This window comes from Lissotriton helveticus, chromosome 11 (genome assembly GCF_964261635.1).
Source record: "Lissotriton helveticus chromosome 11, aLisHel1.1, whole genome shotgun sequence".
NCBI classification, from domain to species: domain Eukaryota; kingdom Metazoa; phylum Chordata; class Amphibia; order Caudata; family Salamandridae; genus Lissotriton; species Lissotriton helveticus.
The window spans coordinates 1,042,212,333-1,042,240,194 of record NC_136072.1 but is presented as its reverse complement, the minus strand read 5'-3'; the positions used below and the strand labels follow the sequence as shown (position 1 = coordinate 1,042,240,194).

Below are 27,862 nucleotides of genomic sequence, written 5' to 3'. Positions count from 1 at the left end.
CCTCTCCCTCAAATGGTGGTTTTCGCCTACCAATCTCCTACGAGGCTTTCCTTTTCACAAGGAGATACCTGTTCAAACCATAGTCACAGATGCCTCTCTTGGAATGGGGCGCCCATACAGATAATCTTCGAATTAAGGGTAAATGGCCACACAAGGAATCCACTTACCGCATCAATCTGCTAGAACTACGAGCAGTTCATGTGGCTCTGAAAACTTTTCAGCCATGATTCCGTGCCAGCTCCCTTCTTGTCCAGATTGACAATACAACTATGTTCTAAATCTACAAGCAGGGAGGCTCAAGATCCAGACCATTATCTCTGAAATCCCAAACTATCTGGAAGTGGCTTCTAGCCAGAAACCGGACCATAACCGCAACTCCCCTCTCGGGTGTTCAAAATACTCAGGCCGACTCAGCAGGCTCCTTCAGGAAAATCACAAGTGGGTCTTAAACGACAACTTGGTCCAAGATATATTCAGAAAATGGGGTACACTGGAGGTTGATTTGTTCGCCACCGTAGAAAACAGCAAATGCCAAAGCTTTGCGTCGAGCTTCTACCAACCGGGAACCCGGGGGAATGCCCTATGGATCAACTGGCAGATTTCTCTACGCCTTTCCTCCAGTTCCCCTGATCCCAGCAGTCCTCATCAAGCTCTCAGTCACGGGCCAAAATTATACTCATTGCCCCTGAGAGGCCACGCCGGTGGTGGTTCACAGACCTCCTTCGCCGGTCTATCTGTCCACATCTCAAGCATCCATGCAAATCAGACCTACTCATGAAATTCGGAGGACAGTGCACCCCAACCTCTCCTCTTTGAATTTGGCAACGTTGCTCCTGAGAAGTTCAAGTGTTCATACTGCACTATCTCCGAACTGCATGGCAATTCTTAAGGAAGCGAAGTGGCAATCCACACGTTCTGCTTATGCTCATAAATGGAAGAGATACAGTATTTGGTGCTCATCGAAGAATGAGGATCCTACCTCCTTGCAAGTAAGAGGTCATCCTTCCATACTTGCTTCATCTAGCACAAACTGGCCTTCAATTTTATGCCATTAAGGTTCACTTTGCACCCCTCACTGCCTACAGGAAATGTCCTTCACTAACTTCCTTTTACATAACTCCTGTCATCAAAGATTTTTTGCAGGATTTGAGAAGGTTTTTCCGCCCATTAAAAGTGCTTCTCCTGATTCTTCGGTTCGAGGAGCTACAGAAAACGTACCAGTTGGCTCCAGGCGAAGTTTTTCGATACCTACAAATCAGGCACGCCTCAATGGCAGCGTTTCCTAGCTGTAGAGATATATCAGAATACTCCCCTTTGGAAGATCGTTTATTAGACTGACTATTACAGGCCAAGGCAATCTCCCTTACGTATAGAAAGCTCAGTAACAACATGCCAGATACCTTTAGACAGCTCAGAGAAATGGGAAAGAGAACTAGGACCATTGGAGGAGGAGGACTGGAGGCAAGCATTGATGTCTCCGAGAGAGGCTGCCATCACACTTGGGTATCACCTTATACAGCTCCGTATACTGCATCGTTCATAATTTGACTGGAATCACTCTGGCGAAAATCGGGTCTAGGCCTGATGACCTGTGATTTAAGGAGTGTGGGCAGTCAGCTAGTTTTTATCATATGATTTGGGACTGTCCTATGGTGCAAAACAGATGGGATAGGATTGTGCAACATCTGCGGTCTGCTCTTGGTAAGATGATCACGCTGACGCCACGACTGGGCTTGTTAAACATATGGGACGCTACGGACCTTACGGAGACGGAACAACAGTTCGCAACGTTAGGATTCACTTTATTTAAGAGAGAATTAGCTAGGGAATGGGGTAGCGTCAGGCCGCCGGGGGTTGCAATATGGAGTAGGGAATTGGATAAATGTATGGTGGCAGAGAAAAGTATTTATTGCACGAGGGTGTCCAAAGAAATGGGATAAGAAATGGGCCAAATGGAATTTATACAGAGGTGAAATAAGTGTGTCCCCATTGGTGGACTTGAGAAATGCGGAGGGTTAGAGGAAGAGAGCAAGAAATTTAATGAATCCTTGTATTTGCTATATTGGTCACTGCAAAGGTCACTATGATTGATAATATGAAACAAATGTATCGATGTCAATGGACTGTCACTATTGCAAAGTTAAAATAAAAATAAATTTAAAAAAAAAGTCCTTCTCCTCCTTGGGAGCTTAATGTGGTCCTCTCTCAGCTTATGCAAGAGCCTTTTGAACCCATACATAGGGCTTCTCCAACATCTGTCTTGGAAGAAAGCTTTCCTTGTAAATGTAAATTGATACTTGTATAGCGCACTACTCACCCACAAGGGTCTCAAGGCGCTTGTACGAATACTGCTGTGGAACCCCTCCTGGCTTTCCCTGTGAGGTGTCCACTCCTGGGCACCCCCAAGGTAGAGGCCAGGCATCCTTAGCGTGTGGGGGCCGTTTAAGCAAGCTATTGCCCAAAGTTGCAGAGTGGGACTCAATGATTGGAATAGGCACCGAGGCGAGAATTATCAGGTCCGTGGAATTTTTTGAGCCCAAGACCCGCCGAGGCGGGGAATTGAACCCTGGTCCCGGGCTAGACATCTGCATCAGGGTCTGCCGCTCTAACCATTGAGCCACACTTCTCTCCTTGTGGCTATCGCCTCTGCCCGCAGGGTTGGTGAAATCCAAGCACTTTGCTGTCAAGAGCCATACAGCTTTTCTTGCATCTAAAGTGGTTATGAGGCCTCATCCGAAATTCCTCCCTAAGGTGGTTTCGGATTTTCGTGTAAACCAAACTATTTCCTTACCTACTTTTTTCCACCATCCATCTACTCCAGCGGAGAGATCTCTTCAGTACCTAGATGTTAGAAGGGTCTAAAAAAATTCTATCTGGATAAAACTAAGGATCTACTGAGATCTGACCAGTTATTTGTTAATTATGACTCTCTTGCGGCTTCCAAACAGTCCATCTCCAGATGGATTGTTTCCTGTATTTTACTCTACCAAAAAGCTAGCAAATCTCTTTCCAGTAAGCCTAAAGCTCACTCTACCAGAGGGAAAGCAGCTACTGCGGCTTTGCTACGTAATATACCCATTGCTGAGATTTGCATGGCTGCTACCTGGAAGTCAGTTCATACCTTCACCAAACACTACTGCCTGGACTCTGATGCCAAGGCAGATCCTCAAGTAGGGCAGGCTTCCCTTCGGAAACTATTTTCCTAAATTTACATCGTCTCGGTCTCTTCCACTGTTTGTAGGGATAGGCTTGCTAATCTATTCAAGTGCTTATGACTATTCATGGAAATCTCCTACAAGAGAAGGAACAATTTCTTACCTGCAACTCCAGTTCTCTTGTAGGGGTATTTCCATGAGAAGTCATAAGCAACCCGCCCTCCTCCCCGGTGGAATAGACAGACTGATCCATAACATGGAATATGCTTTCACTTCTCATTGCCTTAAAAAAGAACTGAAGTAACTGGCTGTGCATGATGGGATACTGGTGGTCTCTCGATTCTTAAAGGCACATTTTCTACTTTTTAGACATATAATGGCAGCCTCTGCAGCATTCTGTCCACTCCCTTCATCTAGATCATGGAAAAAAGGTCTTTTGTGAAGGAGTTTTCTGTGGGTCAAACACCACAAAAATGGCACAAAATGTTGTATACTGGTTCTTTTGTCACTACCAAGATGAAGATACGGCCAGTGCAGCCTATTTATTTAGGCTCCATTATTATCTCTATGGCTTATCCTGGAAATACCCCTACAAGAGAATTTGAGTTACAGGTAAGAAACTGTCCCTTCCTCCTTTTAAATATTCATTATTATAGTGAGAACAGTGAGGAAATTGGTGAGGATGGTGTCTTACTCATCTAGTATATTCAGGGTCACAAACACCCTGATCAAGCTGTTAGCTAGAAGGTACAGACATGGTTTAGGTCACCAGCTCAGACATTTGATGGGTGAAACACTCACAGGATGGGCTGCACATCTGGCCAGACTTTACATTTGAGATCACTTAATGCCAGAGGAGGCTGTGAACCTCTAACTACTAGATCGAAATCGGTTCTTTCTAGCTATGAAGGGCTTTCAGACTGTTAAAGGAGGGGGAAATGGTACTAGTACTCGGGCAACATTACCACAATTATTTTTACATCAAACAACAAAAGGAACAAAATCCAAACCTTTACCCAAATTAGTGCAGTTTATATGGCACTGAACTGGTCAAAATATTTTCTTAGTAGCACTTTTTAGTGGAGAAAGCCAAATTGGAAGCCCTTTTAGGGCAACCTTCGCTCGCTCTGTTCCGTAAGGCCTTAAAAACTTGGCTTTTTTCTGAAGTGTACTTGTAAAGCCGACTCTGTCTGACTGTGTGTTGGATGACCTGCTTTGGCGCCTTGATGCCCTTGGGCTAAGTTGCGCGATATAAGAATTTGTTCATTCATTCATTCATTCATGCTCAAGCATTCATTCATGCTCAAGGAATATCTCCTAGATGTGAGTTTGATATCTCCATCGTAGGAGAGCTCTTTTCAATATGGGATACACCAGCTGTAGGCTTGTTTGTAACAAAAACAGCAAGATCACATGTTCAGATAGCAACACTCGGCCACACTCAATTGCATGGTTGGTTGCTTAAGTTCAGTAAATGTGGTCAGACGTCCTGCCATCCCACCTTAATATCACCAGCCCAACATCCTATCACCATCCCAACATCATTTATTCCTCCAGTCATAAACAAATGCTAATCATCTCAGATGACTGATTCAAATAGCAACTCAGTGGACTTGCTAAAGATGACCGACCAACCATGGAATAAGCCGTGCCTACCTTACCTTCTCACATGCAGGAGGACGAAATATGGCTTTCATAGAGAGCCTCGATTTTTAACCATGACATCTAAAGTCTTGGAATTAGAGTGCTTAAAATTATATAGGCATCTTAAGAGGCAAGGAAGCCATGCTAAACCGGTCTAATTTGGTGCAAAGCGGAAATGGTTGTCTTGTGATATAAGAATAACCAGTATTGTATCTGTCTAGGGTGAATAAAACTACTTACTAGACACCAATGCTTGTTGAGTTCACTCCAAGCGCGATTATCAAGAAAAGAAAATGACCTAGCGCACATCAAGAAGCCTTGTCAAAAGAAGTCTAGGAGAGGGTTGGACAATTGAGTTGAGGAACGTCATAAAAGGAAAGGATACAAACCTTTAAGCTGACTTCCTTTAAGTGAAGTATGAAAAAGCATTCTTGAACCCTCTGTTTTTCATTCTTCTATTTAGAATTCAGAAAACGTTATTAGTTGCAATTGTTAGATGAATAATGCTAAAAATATCCATCCATTTGTTAGAAGTCTCAGTGTTTTTGGAATCTCCTTCATGGATTGAGAGATTCATTGCTTTTGAATTTAATGAAGAAGCCTATCATGGAAAACTAAAATTACTCTTTACTAATATGTCCATATACGGAACGGCTTGCTACAGGGGAGAATATTTTCCTCTGAACAAAAAAACCAAAGGGGTCAGGCTAGCATGGTAGAACAAGTCTTAAGATTCCCAACTATCTTGTCTCAAATCCATCATACTGTCCTTGTACCAGAATTGGGTTGCAGTAAGGACATTTCCATATACTAATTAAAGACGAAATCCGGATGGGACCAAGACATTTATACATGATGCTACAGGGTCCCAGCTAGAAAAGGTTGAAGAGTATGCGATCTTGGGTGCCAGACACTTCTGATCAGTGAAGAGGGTCCACTTTGGTAAATATTTATCTGGCTAGACCGATTCTGCTCCGGTTGTGATAGGCATGTAGTATAGTAACAACCATATCTACCAAAATGGACCTTTTTGCAGTAATCGGTCTACTGTTGTTGGTATGAGCCCAAGTAGGTAGTTTAAGTCTTGAAGACAGCCCTGTGCCTTTTATTTTTATTATTATTATTATTATTTTCACTTAAAGAGCGCACGGCTACCCAACAGGTTTCCCGGTGCTAAGCATAGGTAGACGTTTCTAAGTGGAACATTTTAAAATAACCACGTTTTAAGGTGCTTGTGAAACAGCAGAGAGGTAGAGTGTCTTAAGAATAGCGGTAGGGCGTTCCAAAGTTTAGGACACAGGTATGTGAAGGGTGACCTCTTAAGCGTGGTAGGCAAAATCTGGGCATGTGGCATAGAGCCTGATTCTTAGATCTCAGTCTCCAGCTGGGCTGATGGGGAGAGACCAGATCCTGTAAATAGCGAGGGCCAGGTCAAGCTCTAACTTTAAAAATTAAGCATAGAGTTTTAGATTGTGAACTGCACTGGCTTCCAAATGAAGAGTGCAAAGAATAAGAGAGGCCGGGGTATACTTCAGAAGCCGAGACCGGAGTCTTGCAGCTGAATTCTGCATAACGTGCAGACCATGAATATAGACCTTGTAAGTTCCCAGGTAGAGAATACTATGTTACCGTAATCCACTCTTGCAAGTATCGGGACCTGAGTCCGTGTTTGTGCCGTGTGAGGAATTATCCAAATCTTCTTTACTCTCTTCATCACAGTGAAACAGGTGGATGACACTTTGGCCACTTGGGGACGCATACACAAAGTTTCATCCAGGCAAAATTTCAAGCTTTTTACTTTGGGGGATCAAGTTGGAAGAACCCCCAAAGACTCAGGCCAATGGTGTGGACCCCAGAGCTGTGGATTCGTACCTCAAACCATAACTTATGTTTTATCACCATTGAGTTTAAGCGAGTCATTTGCCATCCAGGAAGCAACTCTTCTTAGACCGAGGTTAAGGGCGTCACGGTTGTGCCCCTGTGAGAATGACAAAAAACATTATTTGTGTATCGTCTGCGTATGAGAACCATGTCAAGCCACAGCTCTCTACCACATCTGCAAGAGGGCGAACGTAAATGTTGATCAGCATGAGGCTCCGCGTAGAACCTTGGAGTACATCCAAGGTCAGGGCACATATCCCTGTCCTCGCATCTGATGAAGACTTGAAATTACCTATCTTTCAAGAAAGAGGTTAGCCAAGCTAGGGCTGTTCCCTCAAAGTCCAGTGTCCTCAATGTATGCACTAGGATGGAATGGGACACTATCCAAGGCCGTGCTGAGATCCAGTAGGATCAGCGTGGCTGTTCTGCCACCATCTAGGAGTAGCTTTAGCTTTTCTGTGACTCCCAAGAGGGAGGACCCCATACTGTGTCCAGATCTAAAACCCATTTCAGAAGAGTGAAGAAGTTGTTGGGCTTCCACAAAGGCGGGGAGCCATGAGTTTACGTGTTTACAACATTTTGGCAAAGGGAAGCAGAGAAATGGGTCTAAAATTAGCCCGGTTTGTTGGCTGGTGATTGGGCTACTTTAAACGTCCGTGTATCCAGGACCGTGGAACACAGCCTTCATAAAGAGGAATTAAGCAAATCCACCACCACTTGCAGCAAGGCAGAATCAAGGAGCCCCAACTTGGCAGCAGAAAGTGGGTCTAAGGGAGAGCCTGATAGAATGGATTACAGGGTGGACAGAAATCCAGAAAGGTGCAGCTGAGACCACACCTTCTTTTTTTGGGCTTGGCCTGGCCTATCCTGAAGAGGATTAGGACTGATTGATAATGTTATTGGGCTACCTTGCTCACAAAAGTGAGCTAGTTTTGTGCATTGAGAGTGGGACAGGAGAGGTGCAGGGAACAATTTACTAGGGTAAGAAAATTCTTTGACCACATGAAAGTGTTTTAGGACCGTTCTAAGTGTTGGTAGTTGTATCTGATTAGTAGCATGCTTTGTGCTTCTCTGCACAATGCATGATATTTATTGATGGGCATTTTATAATCCGCTTTAACCTCCAGCTAATACGTCTTTTGAGAACCTTACAACGTTTTTTCTCTAAGTGAAACATATAGTTCAACTTGGGTTCTATTTATTTAGTAGTTAGCAACAAAAAGGAGGTGCCAATGTGCTGATATATAATATGTAACATTGGCATGTAGTATTAAAACTAGCCTCTGTGATAGATTTGTGACCCTTTTTCAGAGCCAGGTAAGATGTGCTTAATGTGGGAAAGTGTTTGATAGAATTTTTCTTTTTGTTCTCGTCACACTGCTTTCCCTTAGTTTCCTCTTCTAACCTTTGCACCTCTTTTCTGGAAATCAAAAAGGGGTCTTTTAAAGCAAGTGGGAAGCAAGAGAATGTTACATATGCTGAGCATGGCTGCAGTGTTTTAGAGGATTTGGATTTTTTGCATTGATCTGGTTTTGAAGTTGAGAAGCGGCCAGGAAGCTCATCTGGAATCATTTGTGGTCGTAAATCGAAGACACTTGCCTCATAGTACGTATACCCAAATTGTCCTTTTTGTGGCTTATTAGGATTATACAACTCTTAAGCCCCATCAGTCTACCACATATGGTGACATACAAAAAATATGCCTTCATTGTTTGACGGGCAAGAATATTTCTAGGTTTGGGCAGATTCTCTCATAAGTTTATTATATCAGCACAGTGCATGAAGTGTAGGAGTGTCCTTTGAAACTTCAGTATGACAAACCGCTCCATATGCCAGCAGTATATATATATGTATATGTATGTATATGTATATATATACACACACACTTATTTCAGAAGAAACCCGACAGCTTCTAGTCGCGGTCACAAGCGGGCGCAGACCACCTCTCCTCCAAAGTAGGTTTTAAATGATTTCAAAACGCCATCACACGATTAAAGTGTCAGCAGTGCAGATTTATTGCTTTCCATAGCAGAGCAAGTGCTCTCCTTGACGCGTTTCGCTCTGCAGGCGAGCTTGATCACATGACGCGTCAGGAGTAGGCAGAGCAATATGTAGTGATTAAAAGCCCAAGCGCCTAAAGAAACAGGACGCATGGGTGAAAACAATACAATCAAGCATAAAAATAACTGTTTACATAGTTTGTTGGCAAACGAGGCAAAAGAAAGAATTGTAGCATAGTGCTTTAAAATTCATTTAAACTCATTATTGTGTGGTGCTAGATGGTTTCCAATATATAAGGGCCTAGAAATAATGGTTAGAATATCCAATAATTCATGTTAAATAGATGTTGCTACCTCTTTTTCAATTACCGAAGTAAATTTCGAATGCAAAAGTGCTAATGCATGAATGTGTACATTGCTACAAATAGGTAAAGATCCAATGGAATCAAATGCTAGTGCATAGAGGTAGCCGTCATATTGCCCAAATCATATTCTATATAACACATATTTGTTCATATGCCTCATGTCATCTACATAATGCTTGATTTGATAAAGTGCAAGTGCTTAAAATGTGAAACAAAATTCCTAATGAAACTAAGTTGGTAAAAACAAATGCGGCTGATAGCCCTACTTTGAACTTAAATTCTGTCATTTACTATATTCCTCAAGAACACATCCTACTTGTGAATACAAATGTATCAGTACATTTTAGTTTTCAGCAACGAGTAAATTAGATAATGTCCACCACGAGGAAAATAAAGAAAAAGAAAGCAAGAGTTGAAATAGCATCAACATTACAAATAATGATGTAGCTCATCAATAACATTTAAACCGTTGGGGGATCTCGAATCTAGCAGCAAAATAAAATATGCTTCCTTCTGCCTGAGCAATCTTTCTCGGTCACCACCTCGTCCGGGATTAGGGACTGAGCACAATAGAGTATATTTTAAATCCTTAAGTTTATTGTCATGTACTGCCTTGAAATGGCGAGCCACCGGATAGTTTGCATCTGAATTCACTATTGCGCGTATATGCTGTAAAATGCGCTGGTTGGCTGGCAACATGGTGCTCCCAATGTATGATAGAGCACATGTGCATGTTAGTTGGTAAATGACAAACTCACTACGACAGGTTAAGTGTTAATTTATTTTTATAGGTCTATTGTTGAACGCTGATGTATAGTGCGTGCCATTGACAGCAAATGTGCAAGCCCGGCAGGACGTGCATCTAAAAAACCTGTTTTAGCTAACCAAGGATTTTTAACAGTAAGCTCGGGCTGGGTTTTGTCCAATGCATCTTTCATGGACGGTGCCCTCCTAAATGTGATTGCCGGTGACTTGGGTAAGATTGGGCCTAGAATTACATCAGTTAGAACAATTGGCCACTCTGCATTGATGATTTGTCTTAATTTACGCTCCTGAGAGCAGTAAGTAGTAATAAGGCGGACAGACCCCCTAGAAGCTGATTCAGAGGTTTCAATCATTTTAGGAGTCAAAAGTTCGTCTCTCGTACGCCTAGATGCCTTTAGAAGTGCGCAATCTAAAAGATCTTTTTTATAACCGCGCTGCAAAAACCTTTGCATGGAATCAGCCAAGCATTGGTTGGTTGTTTTTGAGTCACTGCAAATTCTTTTAATGCGAATGAATTCGCCAAACGGAATGCTATTGATGGTGTGTGGAGGGTGAGCACTGCGGGCATGAAGAATGGAATTACCTCCAGCTAATACGTCTTTTAAGAACCATACAGCGTTTTTTCTCTAAGTGAAACATAGTTCAACTTGGGTTATATTTATTTAGTAGTTAGCAACAAAAAGGAGGTGCCAATGTGCTGATATATAATATGTAACATTGGCATGTAGTATTAAAACTAGCCTCTGTGATAGATTTGTGACCCTTTTTCAGAGCCAGGTAAGATGTGCTTAATGTGGGAAAGTGTTTGATAGAATGTTTCTTTTTGTTCTCGTCACACTGCTTTCCCTTAGTTTCCTCTTCTAACCTTTGCACCTCTTTTCTGGAAATCAAAAAGGGGTCTTTTAAAGCAAGTGGGAAGCAAGAGAATGTTACATGTGCTGAGCATGGCTGCAGTGTTTTAGAGGATTTGGATTTTTTGCATTGATCTGGTTTTGAAGTTGAGAAGTGGCCAGGAAGCTCATCTGGAATCATTTGTGGTCGTAAATCAAAGACACTTGCCTCATAGTACGTATACCCAAATTGTCCTTTTTGTGGCTTATTAGGATTATACAAATCTTAAGCCCCATCAGTCTACCACATATGGTGACATACAAAAAATATGCCTTCATTGTTTATGAAGGCCAAGAATATTTCTAGGTTTGGGCAGATTCTCTCATAAGTTTATTATATCAGCACAGTGCACGAAGTGTAGGAGTGTCCTTTGAAACTTGCAGTATGACAAACCTGTGTGTGTGGTGTGTGTGTGTGTGTGTGTACACACACTTCAGAAAAAACCCGACCGCTTCTAGTCGCGGTCAATGCAAAGAGGTAATAATGATGTCAAAACGAACACTTGACAGAAGAAAAATGTTTTCTTGTCAAACAATCCGGATTAGGCTGAAGTATTTTCTTTATCTCTATAGGCTTGGAGCCATGTGACCATTCCTGTACTACAAATCACTGGGTGTAATTCGACCATGTCATGTGATCAAGGGCTCCAGGGCCCGAAACGCGCCATGGCGGACAAGAGGGTGCACAGAATAAAATAAGCGTTCAATCTAACCTGAAAGGGTCCGTTTCGTTTTTTGGCTTCCAGTTTCTTTGGGGCGAATGGCGAAGTTCCAGCCATATATATATACTTCTCTCACCCTCACGGGCAGACATGAGCCGCACTCTGCGATGTTGTTTAAAAACCCTTTATTTCTTGCATTTTGAGGCAACCTGACGTGTTTCAGTCAGCACTTTGACCTTTCTCAAAGGTTAACGCCTTCCTGCATCTGCGCACCACGAAGCAGTTCCTGCTATTAAGTTTTCACAAGCCTCCAGTGGCTGATTAATTATCGTGTTGCATGATGGAGCTTGTGGTGCGATTACAAATTGTTTTTAATACCCTCCAGTGGGTGATGCTTCCAATGATTACATTGCTGCACGGTTTTCATCGCCGCTCACTCGCATGTATCTCTTCATACAAATTGGAACACCATGCCGAGTCCGGTCTTACGGCAGTGCCAAGCTGAACCCTATTAGTTTTTCACGTGTTGCCTGGATGGTTCACCTTCGGGCAGCTGGGCACACTTGCTGGCGGTGCGTAACTCTCGGCAGAACCAAGCCGAAATGTATTCTTCTCCTCACCCTCACGGGCAGACATGAGCCGCACTCTGCGATGTCGTTTAAAAACCCTTTATTTCTTGCATTTTGAGGCAACCTGACTCGTTTTAGTCAGCACTTTGACCTTTCTCAAAGGTTAACGCCTTCCTGCATCTGCGCACCATGAAGCAGTTCCTGCTATTAAGTTTTCACAAGCCTCCAGTGGCTGATTAATTATCGTGTTCGTCAGTTTATCCACAGCAACTGACGAACAATTCCTTGAAATGTGGCACCTACTGACGGTAGGACTATGAGGAGACACTGTAATAACCACAATGCAACACGAGTTCGATCAGTGTTGCAGCCCACTGGGGGCGGTACTATAAATGTGTGGTTTACACGTGCCTCCTCTAAAGCTGAATTTCATTGTTAATGCCTGTGATCAAGGTGCTGGAAACGCACTGAAACGCGTAAGGCTAAAGAATAAATGAACAAATTAAAATGCAGTGAGTTGTGATGCCCTCAATTACCTGCTGCTGTGTGCGCTTCCGAACTGGAGACTTTTGGATGAAAAAATTAATGTGACGGCAGCCTAGCCGTGGAAGTTGCACCGTCTCCGCAATGAGGAGGGAACTTGCGAGTTTTGAACCATCTGAGCTTGATTGTGGAGTAGCAGAGTTGGTGAAAACTACAGACTTGCTGTGATCTGAATGCCCACTATGGATAAACTGAAGATCGTGCTCGAAGGGGCGGGGTCTGTTTTGAATAAATATATATATAATTAGTGTCTACTGTATGTTTTAGGTTTTATTAAATACTTCTGTAGGATCCTGATTTTGACTTGGCTTTGATAGTGTAGGCTCTATATTTAGAGATTCCCTAATAGGATATTTCCAAATCTGACTGCTGAACAAAGTAAGCCCTTTTACCAAGTTCATTAAAAAGTGACTTACTCATGCCAGCCCCAAGCTCAGCTGTCCATGTAAAAGGATCATTTATTTACTTTTTTAGCTAATCCATAAGTGTTGTTTCTATTGTGCTCACCTTCTAATATGGCAGTGCAATAGACCTGCGTCAAGTAAAGGTTGGTGCCCCATGAATGGAGTTGCATTCGGAACGTAATCAGTGAGGACACTTGGCAAGTAGGATATTTAACTCCAGCAGGGTGGACTTGCTGCAAGTAACCAAAACATTTTGCAATTTTTTGGTCTGTGTTCTGTAGATGAAAGAAGAACAGCCGTAAATGTTTTTCTGCATTAAGAAGCAAAATACACTTCTCAGCTATATTTTATACAAGCTGAAGCGGTTTGCATCTATTAGTGTTTACTTGTACAAATCTTCTCCACTTTAGACCGGTGATGGTGTAAATGATGCCCCTGCGCTGAAGAAAGCAGAGATTGGTATTGCCATGGGATCTGGTACAGCTGTTGCAAAAACAGCTTCTGAGATGGTGCTGGCTGACGACAACTTCTCTACCATTGTAGCTGCTGTAGAAGAGGGCCGTGCAATCTACAATAACATGAAGCAATTTATTCGTTACCTCATTTCTTCTAATATTGGAGAAGTAGTATGGTATGTAATGTATTTTAATTCATTCTTAGCTAGAAAGATTTATATTTATTTAATATATTGGTCTCATTAGGCTTTGGTGATCCCCAATGGATGTTTTACATCATGACCTAGTGGCTGCACTGTGTGCTCCTTTATACTGCTCTTCTATTCATGAAATGTTCAGAATCTAATTACTGATTTCCTGAAAGCATAGAGGGGCAGTTTGCGGAGCCTAATCAGTGAGGAATCGGTGACTATGTGGAGCTTGTGTTCAAATAAGAGATTGCAATTAACCATTGCTTGTGATCTAGGCTTTCCTGTCCACCTCCCACTTACACATACAACTTCTCTAAAGGAGCATGCTGCAGGTTGTTCCCTTAGACTAGCTTAATTTTTATTTATATTTTTAATTATGGAAGCAGTTCTAGCGTGCTAGAGTTTGATGCTATGTACAGTTCTCATTGAATTGATCTTTAAGACTACTTGATGAATTTGCTTTAAGGTTGTTTGTCACGGTCAGTCCAGGAAATATTTTTTTTATAGATTTTTTTATTGATAGTGATGCCTGACTCTCAAAATCAGTACAAAGATTGAATACATCCGAATGCAGAAGGGAGTATCAAAAAGAAAGTACCAATCACTCACAGTTCTTTAATGCATATGACCCTCTGGCGTATCGCACAAATCACTTGTGCCCCTCCCAAATTGTGATAAAAGTTGTTTCATCCTTTCGTAATCATAAAGTATTATGGTGCAAAAACAGACTAAGGGCTTGGTAATGTTTGTTTGGTCCATGTCTGTTGCGATGTTTACATTGCCTGGAAATTGTTGTTAATGTTCCCTGATTGTGCCATAGCATGAATTTCAAAGTGGTAGCAGAGCATTTTACATAGGAGACAAGTAAGTGATCCGGCAGTAATTCAAGATTGTTTGAAGCAAGAAACCTGCAACGAGGTAACACTGATGCGTTCAGTGATTGTTGAATGATCTTGTCACACTTCTCTGTTCCCGCAGTATCTTCTTGACAGCTGCACTTGGATTTCCTGAAGCTCTAATTCCTGTTCAGCTGCTTTGGGTAAATCTTGTGACTGATGGTCTTCCAGCCACTGCTCTTGGATTCAACCCTCCAGACTTGGACATCATGAACAAACCACCACGCAATCCGAAAGAACCACTAATTAGTGGATGGCTTTTCTTTCGGTATCTGGCTATTGGATGTGAGTCAAAGTCTTATCTTTTCGGTCTTCTAAATGAAAATGGTTAAAGTTAATTATTGGAATAAATTATTATTTTTAAATCAAGATATTTTTATAATGGGTAATCTGTGAGAGTCATTGACATTTGCTAACTCTCAGACTGGGTTCTAAACTAATTCCTTATTTTATATTTGAACATTAGCAATTTAATTGTGTAGTATAGCATGAACTGATGATTGTGATTAGCCAAAGAGAAACATTTTGTGAAACTTCCTACAATCCAAACAGTTTTTACCTTGTTTTTTCTGCAATGGAAATATTTTGGAAAGTTGTACCACACAGCACCAAAAGGCACTTCAGTTCTATATTAATGTCATATTTTGTAATATACAAATGATACTTAACAATGTTAAAAAAAAATCTCCTGGTAAATAATACCCATACAGCTGTGGAGCACCCTTCATTTAACAAGCATTAGTAAAGCCAATAGCTCGCCCCTTTTATCCTTGCCAGTCCTTTCACCATTGCAGAATACCATCTGGGGGAAAAAAGCAGTGCAATGGGATGTGTTCAGACATTATCACACATTTGTGTATTGCAGTGCGGCGGCATCCGTTTTACTTTTAAATTCACCATTTCAAGATGGCTGGAGCCATCTTGGAGCAAATTGTTAAAGGAAATATAAAATGTTTGCAGTTTAAAAAAGGAACAGCCTGGTATGAATTGTAGATGGCATTTCTTCCAAACATGAACAAAAATGTGTTTAAAACAAAATGGTGTTGGAGAGTGGTGAAGAGATCTTCGTATTTTCAAGTTATTGGACTGTTAGTAGCCCAGCCATGTCATTTTATGATGCAGTGAAAGGTAGCAGCCTTAAACTTTCTCTAATGCAGGTGAGCATAATGGCCTGTGACAGGAGTTGCGGTTCCATGGGCAGTTTAGAAATATCCTTGTAAAAATATATTTACTAAATGTCATGGCTAATCCCTACGCTGCTTTGTCATGCACTGTAAAGGGTTGTTTCCACTCAGAGCCTTAACCCGCAATATCCACTACTCGTAAACCTCTCATTTCAAGGGACATTTACCAATAGTAATTTCAAGCCATAATATTTATTGCAACACACGAAAACATCAGTACCTGCTCCTTGCAATATGTTGGGGTTTTTTTGGCAGACCAATGCCTGTATTGGCTCCCAAAAGGAACAGTCTCATACTCTCGATGTAAGGCACAGAGTAATCTGAACTGTTTGATACTTGGCAATAACTAAACTAACATTTTCCTGCTTCCCCTTTATTATTAGTGACCTGGAAAGTAAATAATACTCATGCCTAAGACTGTCTTCAGCCATGTTCGGTCTTTTCTTTCAAGTAAACGTTTTCTATCCCCTTGTCTTGACCAGAGTGCAAAGAAGACTCCTAATCCTGGTTGATGCTCCAGTTAGTCCAATGTTCCCTCTCAGCAGTGACACCTTTTCCTTGTCCTAGCACATCATTGTTCTCCACTCTATTTAAATCCACAGTGCTAGAAAGACTTTATTTACTAGCAAAGTGTTCAGTCTTGGCAATATTTCCTAATTTAGATATTTGTAATATATGTTAAATCCACAGTTCACTTGATAAATAGGTATGCTGAAACATATGAATAATTGCTCCGGTCTAGTTGAGATCTTTGCAGATAAAGGAAACTCCTTTTGAAAGATGTAACATCTAACACTTCACGGCTTGTAACCGCTATGCCTGCGAATCCTGGTCTTATTCAGCAGGTTCCAGACACGTGGACACCTGCGATATGACTTCCATAGACAACCAGTGCTACTGATACAGTGCAAAGTAGACCGTTTGACTCTTCATGCATTGAAAGTCAGAAGAAACTGACTCCAAAGACATGGCGCTTTATCGGTTTGTAAACTGGTTTTAATAAATCTCACATACCCGTACATTCGGAATATCCTTTTTAAAGTTCAAAAGGCACATATGTCCCTGAGAAGAAATTTGTGACATTAAACAAGTGGGTTATGATCGGTTGGAACTCTGGTAGAAATGCCCATTTTTCTTGTAATAGAACTGTTTCCACTTAGCATGTGATTCCTGTTTTATTAGTGAGAGAGTATTATCTATGCTTTCTTATTTCTAATTGAACGATCTTGAAATGTTTTATGTATACATGCAGGCGTCATCCATTTTAAATGGCTATATTTGCCTTTGCAAATGAAGATCATCACACGACAAATATGGACAAATGCTAGTTAATTAGGGTGTGTAAAACATGTTTGCTTTGCAGTAATTGCACTGAATTTCAGGAAGTACGCGTGTTTACGCAAAGTACAAGTACGTCTTTTAGTGCCATATTTTAGCTGGAGATACACCAGTATAAGTTGCATTTCGTCCAGGTCGATTTTATTTTTAAAACTGAATCATAGTGCTTAACTTTATGTATCTCCTTTTCAGGTTATGTTGGAGCTGCCACTGTTGGTGCTGCCGCCTGGTGGTTTATTGCTGCTGAAGATGGCCCAAGGATTACTTTTTACCACTTGGTAAAGATCACTCCCATTTATTTTACATCAAAATGTGACTTCTAAGTAATGCCCATGTTTGAAGCACAGTTTTGGTTTTTTTAAACACTATGAAGTCGCTTTCCGGTAATTGTTGCTAAAAGTAGTTGTGCTGTTCCAGATGAACACCTATAAATAGTAGATCAACTGAACACCCTGGGGATTTACACAAGTAAAAATATGCATGTTGGAAACCAGCAGCCTGGATTGTACTTTAAGTCGAGCGATTGAAAGTTATGCTATACAAAAAGCATGTGACGTGGGATTTAAGGAACTTTTGTTTGCTTGCCATAAATCTAATATTGCCATTTTGTGTTTTTTAGAATCATTTTCTGCAGTGCAAAGAGGACAATCCAGACTTTTATGGGGTGGATTGTCACGTCTTTGAGTCCCCATATCCAATGACCATGGCACTATCAGTCCTTGTTACCATTGAGATGTGTAATGCTCTTAACAGGTTAGTTTTTGTCTAATCTTCAAATGTTTATTTCATGGTAAAATAGTACTGTGGAAGATTTCTGGCAGTACTTGAAGTGGGGTTTTCTATTTCTCACCAGTCTATCATACTGGATAGATGCAAATTTGTTATGTTCTTTCTTCAGATCTTTTTTTTTTTTTAGACTTAGTAAATGTTCAAAATGGGATGTTAACATCTACGTATTATGGAGTGCTTTTGGCCATTCTGAAATGTACGTCGCCACAGAATAACCCTTACTGTCTGTTATAGTAAATACGTTTTAATCTATGTGAAGCATGCTCTGCCGGTCTTGTGGTTTTTAGACCTTTTCATGATGGGTTATTAATGTTAATCAGCTTCATGTAGCTTTGCTCCAAAATGCTTTAGACTCAATCTTTTTTTCTTCTTCTTTTTTTCCACTACGTTAAAAATTTGTTCAAAGCTCTTTTTTAGACATATACAAAATGTTACCCTCCTATTGAGCTGTTGAACAGTTTAGTTCCGAGACATTTGGCCACTGTCATTCTACCCATCATTGATTTTTTTGTTTGTTTCTTTAGTGTGTGTATGTATGTATGTATGTATGTATATATGGGTATATATATATGTGTGTGTGTGTGTGTGTATATATATGTATGTATGTATGTATGTATATGTGTATACATGTATGTATATGTGTATACATGTATGTATGTGTATACATGTATGTATATGTGTATACATGTATGTATATGTGTATATATGTATGTATATGTGTATATATGTATGTATATGTGTATATATGTATGTATATATGTATGTATATGTGTATATATGTATGTATATGTGTATATATGTATGTATATGTGTATATATGTATGTATATGTGTATATATGTATGTATATGTGTATATATGTATGTATATGTGTATATATGTATGTATATGTGTATATATGTATGTATATGTGTATATATGTATGTATATGTGTATATATGTATGTATATGTGTATATATGTATGTATATGTGTATATATGTATGTATATGTGTATATATGTATGTATATGTGTATATATGTATGTATATGTGTATATATGTATGTATATGTGTATATATGTATGTATGTGTATATATGTATGTATGTATGTGTGTATATATATATATATGTGTATATATATGTGTATATGTGTATATGTGTATGTGTATATGTGTGTGTATATGTGTGTATATGTGTGTGTATATGTGTGTATATGTGTGTGTATGTGTGTATATATGTGTGTGTGTATATATATATATATATATATCTATATATATATATATATATATATATATCCATCTCCGTCGAGTGAGACTTTAAAGCTTGGGGCTTCACACACAACAAAAAGAAGCCCCAAGCTTTAAAGTCTCACTCCACGGAGATGGGTTTACCAAAACCTTTTTATTAGCAAAGCGGCGTCATGTGACCCAATTAATACATTTCCCTGACTTGTTAGTGCTACAAGCACCTTAATCATAGGGCGGCAGATTGGGCACACCTAAAAATGGCCTACCACCAATTTTTCCCCTGTGTTGCATCTGCTTTCGAGTAAGTGACATGCTGGGAGTGGGAGTCACAAATTGTGCAGTCTCAGTACGGTTATGTGCATCCCCACCGTTCGTTTCCTGACAATTTCAATAAGTTTTTCAGCCCTCAGGGGGGGGCCTCAGATCACATCCTCGTTTTCAATTGTCCATGCCTATGTGCTGCACAGGACCTGAAGATTGATATCTCGCCCCACAGACCAAAGTCCAGTTGTAGTGGCTGTGCGTCCTTCCACGGCCGGAAGCGCAGTGCAATAAAATCCATCAACAGAAGCCCCAAGCTCTAAAGTCTCACTCCACGGAGATGGGTTTAGCAAAACCTTTTTATTAGCAAAGCGGCGTCATGTGACCCAATTAATACATTTCCTTGACACATTTCAGTGCTTCCAGCACCTTAATCATAGGGCGGCAGATTGGGCAAACATAAAATGGACTACCACCAGTTTATCACCTGTGTTGCATCCGCCTTCCAGTAAGCGGCAGTGTGGGTGCATGTTACTGTTTCTGATATTTCCTCCCACCTTCTTTGATTTGCACTGGTAGCGGACCAGTTACTGTAAACTGTTGCGTATATTAGTCACTGTGGCCTACCGAAAACATTGTAATAGTTGTCCTTTTTCAGTTGCATATTTTATTGAAACTAAGACATGTCCTGTACTGCTACAATTGACAAAAATACCCGTCAAACGTGCATTATTTTAGTAACCAGTGGATTTTAATTTGTATTTAATTGTATTGTTTGTGCTGCTAGGAAACCTCATCAGTTAACCGGAGTAGTTTTAAATTCTTTTTTTCCCTTCTTTTTGCAGTTTGTCAGAAAACCAATCGTTGATACGGATGCCTCCATGGGAGAATATCTGGCTTCTTGGCTCAATTTGCTTATCAATGTCACTCCATTTTCTCATCCTTTATGTAGAACCACTGCCAGTAAGTTAATGCTCTCAACTTTTGAAATGGATTTTCTACTATAAAATTTGTATCTAAAGGTCTTGTGTTTTTACAGTAATTAGTTCAAAGAATCAAACTCTTTATTTTTAATTTTTTTTAGCTCATCTTCCAGATCACTCCCTTGAACTTAATACAGTGGTTGATGGTGCTGAAAATCTCGTTGCCGGTTATTCTGCTGGATGAGACTCTTAAATTCATTGCCCGTAACTACCTGGAACCTGGTAAAGAGTGTGAAAAGCCTGCCACCAAACCGTGTTCTTTTGCCGCATGCACCGAAGGGATTTCCTGGCCGTTTGTGTTCATTACATTGCCATTGTGTATTTGGCTTTACAGCACAGACACTAACCTTGCTGAAATGTTTTGGTCTTGACTGACAGTTTTACAAAAGGAAAATGTTTAACTTAACCAATTTTTTTTATTGTTTAAAGCAACTGTCTATTTCTGCTGAGTTTTTCACATGAACATATTGCTGGTGAGGGAGGTTTGTAGATTTCTGTTTAGTTTGTCTGATGCAAGTGGGAGGCAGCATTTTCCTTTTTTATACAAGTGTCCATTGAAATGTACAGAGAACTAACACTATTTTATGCAGATTTTGTTTTGTAGCTGAAAAAGCATGTACAGTGTTCTGTTTGTCTATTCATCCTTGTAAAAAAAAAAAAAAGTTGAGGTAATGGATATATAAACAAAAGGATTGGCAGAAGACTAAGAATGATGTTTTTTCTGAAACTAAAGCATGAACTGTTCTGCATGGTTATCTGATTGAAATTTGATTTCCTGTCATTATTATACCGTCTGTTAACGGTTTAGTTTTATTTTAATCCTTAAGCCAGTTTTTCTGCAGTCAGCAGAGTACTGCTACCTCAGTCAGTATTTTTGTTTCCCCACCCTCATTTCAAATGTTTGACTGTGCTGTTTACACCAGTCTGTAAGAGGTATGCCTATTCTTGCTTGTGCAGAAAAATCCCTGTTCATCTACGTCTCCCCCCTAATAGATTTTAAGGTTATTTATTTAAATGTCTAATGTATTTTATTGTGACGGACATTGTTTTGCCAGTGTTTCCCGTTTCATGGGGTACTTCACAACCTAGTTAAAAAAATAATAAAACCTTTTAATGGACAGAGATAAATGTATGTCTTGTTTTAACTTTAGATTTCTTTATCACCCAAGTTCCTTATTTGTTTTTCAAGTCTCTCCTATAACAGGTCGTTTGGAATGTGTGCTGAAAATCCTGCACTGCATCATTAATCTGTATTTTGTACAGTTCAGGCACTAATAATCAGCCATACATTTTGTGTGTTACTTTGCTGGCCTGTTTTAACCCGAACTAGAGAAATAACCAACTTCTGTGTGTTTTTGTAAAAGCTGTAAATAGCACATGACCAAATGAACATATTGTATAGAACTATTTTTATTTTAATGCGACACTAACCACCATCTTTTGGTTGTGGTAATGTTAGTGCATGTTTCAGGTCCAGTCCTAAACCAACAATGTTTAATTATTAACAGTCCTAACTGTGGTGTTTTTCTTCAATGCCTTCCGACATTCAACAACATAAGTGAGTATTACTTGCATTTCAGACATTCCTTCAAACCAGTAATATTTTAATGTAAATTGGCACTCTGTATACCTGTTCAAGAATAAATGTGTCCTTCACCCATACCTTGTTTGTCTTGCACTGTAACATGCACATTGTATATCCATTCCATTACCTATTAAAAGAACTGTGTACAAAGGACCAGTTATGGGAAAATAAAGCCTTTTGTAGTCGAAAGCTACTGCTATGTTCAAATAAGTGTAATCAATTCTTGAAAAACAAACCATTTTGTCCTTGGAAATATTGACACGCTCACCTTCTCCCCCCTCTTATGTAATTTATCCTCTCCATCCTAATGTTCTTTCTAAATCCATAACTAAGATGGCTTTAGTCACAGGCAGAGTCCCCAGAACAAAAAGTGCCACATTTCCGTAACTTTGAAAAAGAGCTGTAGAAGAGGCAACACATTTTCATTTTTACTTCTTTTTGGATTGTCTTTTTCAGTCAATCAGTAGGTTTGTAGAGTTCTTTTTGACACCCATGATGGTATTCAAGCACTGGCAGGGTCCAGTTGATTAGCCGAATATCCAGGTCTTCAGGAACTTTCTAATTCTGGAAGTACGGGGATGTCTGAAGATGAATTTCCATGTCTTCGCTGATAGGTGGGAGAAGGAGCAAACTTCATATCTGCTACGTCGGGGGTGGGGGTGAGGGTTAGAGAAAGGGGCGGAGAGCGGTCCCCAGTTGTGTGGGACCTTGTACACATTTGTCAGGAGCTTGAGTTGGAATCTTTTCTGTACAGCTAGTGGAGTTCCCTGAGGTAGTGGGTGATGTGGGTTGGTCTAGGGTGATAGGATGCGGCCTTCTGTATGGTCTTTAGTCATCTATGGTGAGCTGCAATCCCTGTGTAGAGCGTGTTGCCGTAGTGCATTCAGCTGAAGATGAGGGCCTCGTTGAAGGTGTCTTGAGCTTTGGGGTAGCCATTTGAATATCTTACGATGGATGAAGAAGCAGGAGGAGGAGACGGAGTTGACCTGAATCATCCGGGTTAGCTTGTTGCTCAGAATGACACCTAGGTTCCTAGCATGGTCAGTGGGGGTAGGAATTGGTCTGATTTATGATGGCCACCAGTATGCGTCGCATGGGGAGATTTCATTACCTCGGTCTTGTCCGTTAGGCAGTTGTCCTTCATCCAGTTGGCGACTTGGGTCATGCAATTGTGGAAGTTGGTCTTGGTGTGTTTGGTGTCTTGGGAGAGGAGGAGTTGTGGGTTGTCTGCATGGGATATGACAAGTCCATGGGTTTTGAAAATTCTGGATAGAGATTTCATACAAGTGTTGAAGAGCAAGGGGCTGAGTAAGGATTCTTGGGGTACTTCACCGATTATTTCCTTGCGTTTGGAGATTAAGAGGGGGTGAGGTGGACTTTTTGCATTCTTCTGGTGAGGTGAGGTGGACTTTTTGCATTCTTCTGGTGAGGAAAGGAGCAATCCATCTGGGAGTGGCTCCTTAGATGCCTAATTTGGGCAGCTTTGTGAGGAGTGTGTGGTGGGAGAGCGCATCAAAGGCTGTTGAGAGGTCTAGGAGGAACCGAGCCGCTGTCTCCACTCTGTTGAGTAGGGCTCAACTCATCCGTAGCCACGATGAGGGCTTTCTCGGTGCTGTGGTTGCTGCAGAATCTTGATTGGGAGGAGTAGAATAGGAGATTCTGTTCGAAATGTCAGCAGAGTTGCTGGTTGATGGTTTTTCTAATACTTTCGCCGGGAATGGGAGCAGGGAGAATGGTCAGTAGTTGGTGAGTTGCTGGGGTCTGTTGATGGTTTCTTTAGAAGGCTTCTGTGTTTCTAGATCCTTGTGGGAGGTGGCTTAGGAAATTTGTGTTTAACAAGGTGGGGAGTACATGACTGATTCGGGCTTCACCTAGGTTGACAATGTAAGGGCATGGGTCAGTTGGAGCCCTTGAGTGGTCCGAGTTCATGATGGCAGCGGTGTCCTGTGGTGCGAGTTGGCTGCATTCTGTTAGTCTGTCTGGGATGGTAGCGGGTCGTGTTGCTAGAAGAAGTTGGTGGCCTTAGACTGGGGTTTGATTTTTCTGTAGATGTTGGGCGATCTTGCCATGGAAGAAGTTTGCAAGTTTGTCGCAGAGTAACTGAGGCAATGTTTGTTGCAGCTGAGGGGGTGGAGAATCCTTTGACTATGTTTTTGTGAAAGATGCAACAAGTTGGTCACATTAGATGTGACTGTAAACAAAACTGTATAACATTTGGAAACTGTCCCAACCCCACTTGTGGGAGGGCCTGTTGGGGTATGGGGAAAGCAGGGGCTGGTCACTTCAAACATGGATGTAGGTTTTTTTTTTTACCACTGATGCCCCGGGCCTGTTCTGTCATACTATATAGCTCTGCAAACTGGGCCAAGTACAACCTTTTCAGCACTTGACTCATTGGTTGCAATTCCGAGCTGTAACTGCTTCTCAGTTTGTTGAGGGGGAGGGGGGATGCTTAAGCTCACTTTTATACTGCAAAATCAGCCCAGGAGATGTGTATACACTTTCTGCCTCTTCAGAACTAGTTTGGGATGGTGCTCCTTTCAGGTGTCCTTTCTGGGCTGCTCTCTAGAAGCAGCCTTTGTGTAGCATGATACCTGCCTCAACAGGGTAGTCTCTGGTCTAGAGCTCCAATAAGAGGCACACAGTGGTGTGAGAATTTAGCACTTGGTTGCCGTCAGCCAGACTGTGATCAGGCTAGAAAAAAAAGCTGAATTTACCTAAAGGTACCCTCCACTTTGCACAACTGTCTGCAGTCCCATCCTTCACCCTTACCATCCCCAAATGAGTGTTCAAACACTAATCAGCAGCTTCTTGCCAGACATAAGGGCTAATTGAATTTCTAATAGTCTTCTTTTAACTCCTCCCGTGTTCGTGTATAGATCTCTCCTACTCAGGAATGTCAGCAAAACCCTTCCACCTTCTGGGATAACAACCTCCCCTCTATCTTGTGCAAAAGGCCAGCCAGGGTGTATCAAAAATTTCGCCCACAGGCCTCATTACTCTGACTCACTCACATACTATGCAGGTTACTCACATAACCATGCGTAACATACACTTGGGCTATTGGCACTAGGAGTCAGGTGAGGACATAGAAGCGGAACTAGGCCTCCACTTTAGTAACACAGATAAGTCTGGTCACAGCTTTGGATTCCCAAAACAAAGTACTCTTCCACCACCAGTCTGGTCTGAATCCATGATCTGGACAGTAGTCCACTGTCCACGAAGACAGGCTTGGTGCTCACCTTCAGGTCACAAGACTTGTCCAGGACCATCATCCTGTCAAGGAACTCGTCTGTACACACTTGCTAGATTAGCTATATGCCAGGGTAAAAATAAAGAAAATTACCAGATACACTTAGTTGAGCACTCAGAGCAGGGGGACAGAACTACACCGTGCAAGGTACCAGAATATCCTGCAACTCTATATTTCAAAGTAGCAAACAAGTTGGTCAATAGAAATGCTGAATATTAATGCTCTATCACATTTTTCCTTATCTTCATTAGGGAGACCGGCTATGCTCATTTTCACATCCCTATCTATAAAAAGATTTAAAGTGGGTTACAAATTATACCTATTCATAATCAAGCCTGAAATATGCCCCTCAACTATTTTGTAAATTCATAGCAATTCTAGCACCCCAAGTAATTACCAGTGGCTGAGATTAATTTAAGCATTCTATCCACCACTTTTTGTGTACTTCTAGTGTTTTCACTCCCTCCTTGCTTTGGTGATTGGTTGCTAAGGCAGATTCATATTACAAAGTAGTACAGAATTAGTAAGCTGTCCGCTTAAGTCAGGATATTGGTCTAGACCAGGACAACATAATTCAGTACATGGGGCAGTTCTAGACTCTAGGATCACGTGTTTTCTTCAGATCTTTGGAGGGCAGACTTACCTACCATAGTGCCTGAGACCACACTCCACAATCTGATAATTCAACTCTCTGCTAGTTCAATGGACTCAGGCATTCGAACTTCACTTGTCGCTACTTTAGGCAGTTTCTAGAGGACCAATGGTATTGGATATCAGGGAATCGGGACGAGCAAATCTCAAATTTGTTTTCTTAACCTAGGCTGGTGATGAAAGGAAGGTTTTAGTTGTCTCCTTTTAGTAAATCCTGCTGCCACAAAGCATTTTGACTAATGCATCAGTGGGGGGGGGGGGGGGGGGAGAAGTGCCCATAGATAACCACTCAACCATGGTTGGAGGGAAGAGAGCTAAGGGATACTCTGGAAAACTAACCTTTGCCTCTAGTAAGCAATCTGTGTCATAGCGGTCTGTAGCCAAAACGCAAATACACCTGAGCAGCCATCACCTTCTAATAGATATTTCGATCTGCAGACTCCTTGCCTGTAGGATAATCCCATTAAAAGCTCTCATCACCCGTAGGGAGGCTCTGGCTTTATATCTATGCTGGAAGTAGTGTCCCATGCAATATAGTGCCCACCCTAGTACAATGACAATGGTTCTCTTTTTCTGTGCCTTCGACGCAGGTCTGACACTATCTCTAGGGGGAGTTTTCCTCGCAAAAAAATCTCCAAGTGCAGTACAGATTTCTCGTGAAGCATTTGGGCTTCAAGCCTTGAAGGGATTGTGGGGGGCAACTGCCAGTAATTGACCTCCATTCATTGTGCCTCTGTGTCGTGGGTCAGACCACAATTCCTGCTCCTGCAACTCTTGCCTCCGCATGCACTGGAAGGCCATTAAAGAACACATGGCCTGGGCCTGTGATGACAGGTGAAGCCATTGTTGACTGAGGCCACGCTCCAGGTCATTGCCCTCACACTCTTCTGGGAAACTGAGGAAGTATAAGAAGCATGGGGAAGGTAAGTTGCCCTCCGTCACCCACATCATTTTCATCCTCTGAGCAGGAATTGGTGGTTGTGGAGTCAGGAGATCCTCAAAGCAATCCAGCACCATTGACTCCACAGGACCCACCCTGGAGCTATCTCCATCTACTCATCCACTGGTACGATTTCACCAGTGCTGGCCCATCGTTCCCAGAACACCAGACTTTGACTGCTACATACCTGGAGTTCCTGACTGCAGGCTCGCACACAGCATCATATTCAACACTAAATATAGCATCTACCCACCACTGTGCGGGCTGGCACACACTTGAGGCCCGTGGTGCCTTAATGACTATCTGTTCAAGGCATGTGTGCTGTAGATACACATGCATGCATAACTCCACCATGTGTTGGGTTCAGATGATTACAAGTTGGGCTCGGATGATTACAAGTTTTTTGTTACAAGATGTCACCCAGCCAAAGATGTTTTTTTGAGCTGGGTGACTTGTCCTCTTGGTAATGCTGCACATGGTCATCGACTCCGTTGCCAGATTATTATTTTTTCCGCCAACGGGCTCGGCTGTAATCTCTCGCACTCCGGTTAGCTAGTAGATACTCAAAGTTATTGTCCCGATCCTGTAGTTCGATTTCTGTTCCAGGCCATTAACCTTCTGCATCGCTTGTCTTTGTATCACCGTCTCAGTCTACAGGCTGCACCCGGCCTGGCCTCACTTCAACTTTAGCAGAGAATGACCTGCTAATTGAACGCACTTGTTTCTTTTTCTATCCTTTTTGTCATTCTAAATATCTCCATACAGACCAACAATCCGTCTGTAATTTTATGCCTCTCACCTGATCAGTAGGAAAACTAAAGTTTAAGTAATTTCGATCAAAAAAACTCTTTGAGATCGACGTGCCAGACGCCAAGAGATGCAGCGGAAACAAGTGGTTGATGTACCGGATATTTTCGGTCATCAACAAAAGGACAAGGAGGAAGCATCAGCTGCACAAAAGGATCACTATTGATACATGATTCCCAGTCTGACTTAGAACAAGATTCAGCCACCCTCCAGCCGGCACAAATGCATCGGACAGTGAGTACACTTACCCCTGATCCAAAGCGCAAAATATCAGCAGCGTCTGAAAAGACTGCTTCCGGTCCAGCACTGGGACCCCCGCCCACGGGCTCGCCTCTGAAAGTTCGTCTGTCATCGGCGGCTCCACCTCGTCCAAATCTGGGCTCATAACCCCTGTTTCTGCACCAAAAGAAAAGCATGGTGCTTC

The 27,862-nt window shown here is 41.5% G+C and overlaps 1 protein-coding gene across 3 annotated transcripts in view; it reads left to right on the top strand.

Annotated features, from left to right (window-relative positions):
- Positions 1 to 27,862, top strand: part of ATP2A2 (ATPase sarcoplasmic/endoplasmic reticulum Ca2+ transporting 2) — a 258,289-nt gene that overhangs the window by 185,054 nt on the left and 45,373 nt on the right. The window contains exons 15-20 of one of the 3 annotated variants that reach the window (XR_013602562.1): positions 13,289 to 13,509; positions 14,503 to 14,705; positions 17,135 to 17,220; positions 17,562 to 17,695; positions 20,065 to 20,182; positions 20,304 to 21,760. Coding sequence is in view for 2 of the 3 variants with exons in the window: in XM_078667496.1 (XP_078523622.1) it covers positions 13,289 to 13,509; positions 14,503 to 14,705; positions 17,135 to 17,220; positions 17,562 to 17,695; positions 20,065 to 20,182; positions 20,304 to 20,573 (1,032 nt within the window). In the remaining variant the exon portion in view is untranslated. Of the gene's footprint in view, positions 1 to 13,288; positions 13,510 to 14,502; positions 14,706 to 17,134; positions 17,221 to 17,561; positions 17,696 to 20,064; positions 20,183 to 20,303; positions 21,865 to 27,862 lie in introns of those variants that run through there. The other 2 variants (XM_078667497.1, XM_078667496.1) reach the window with 2 other exon arrangements.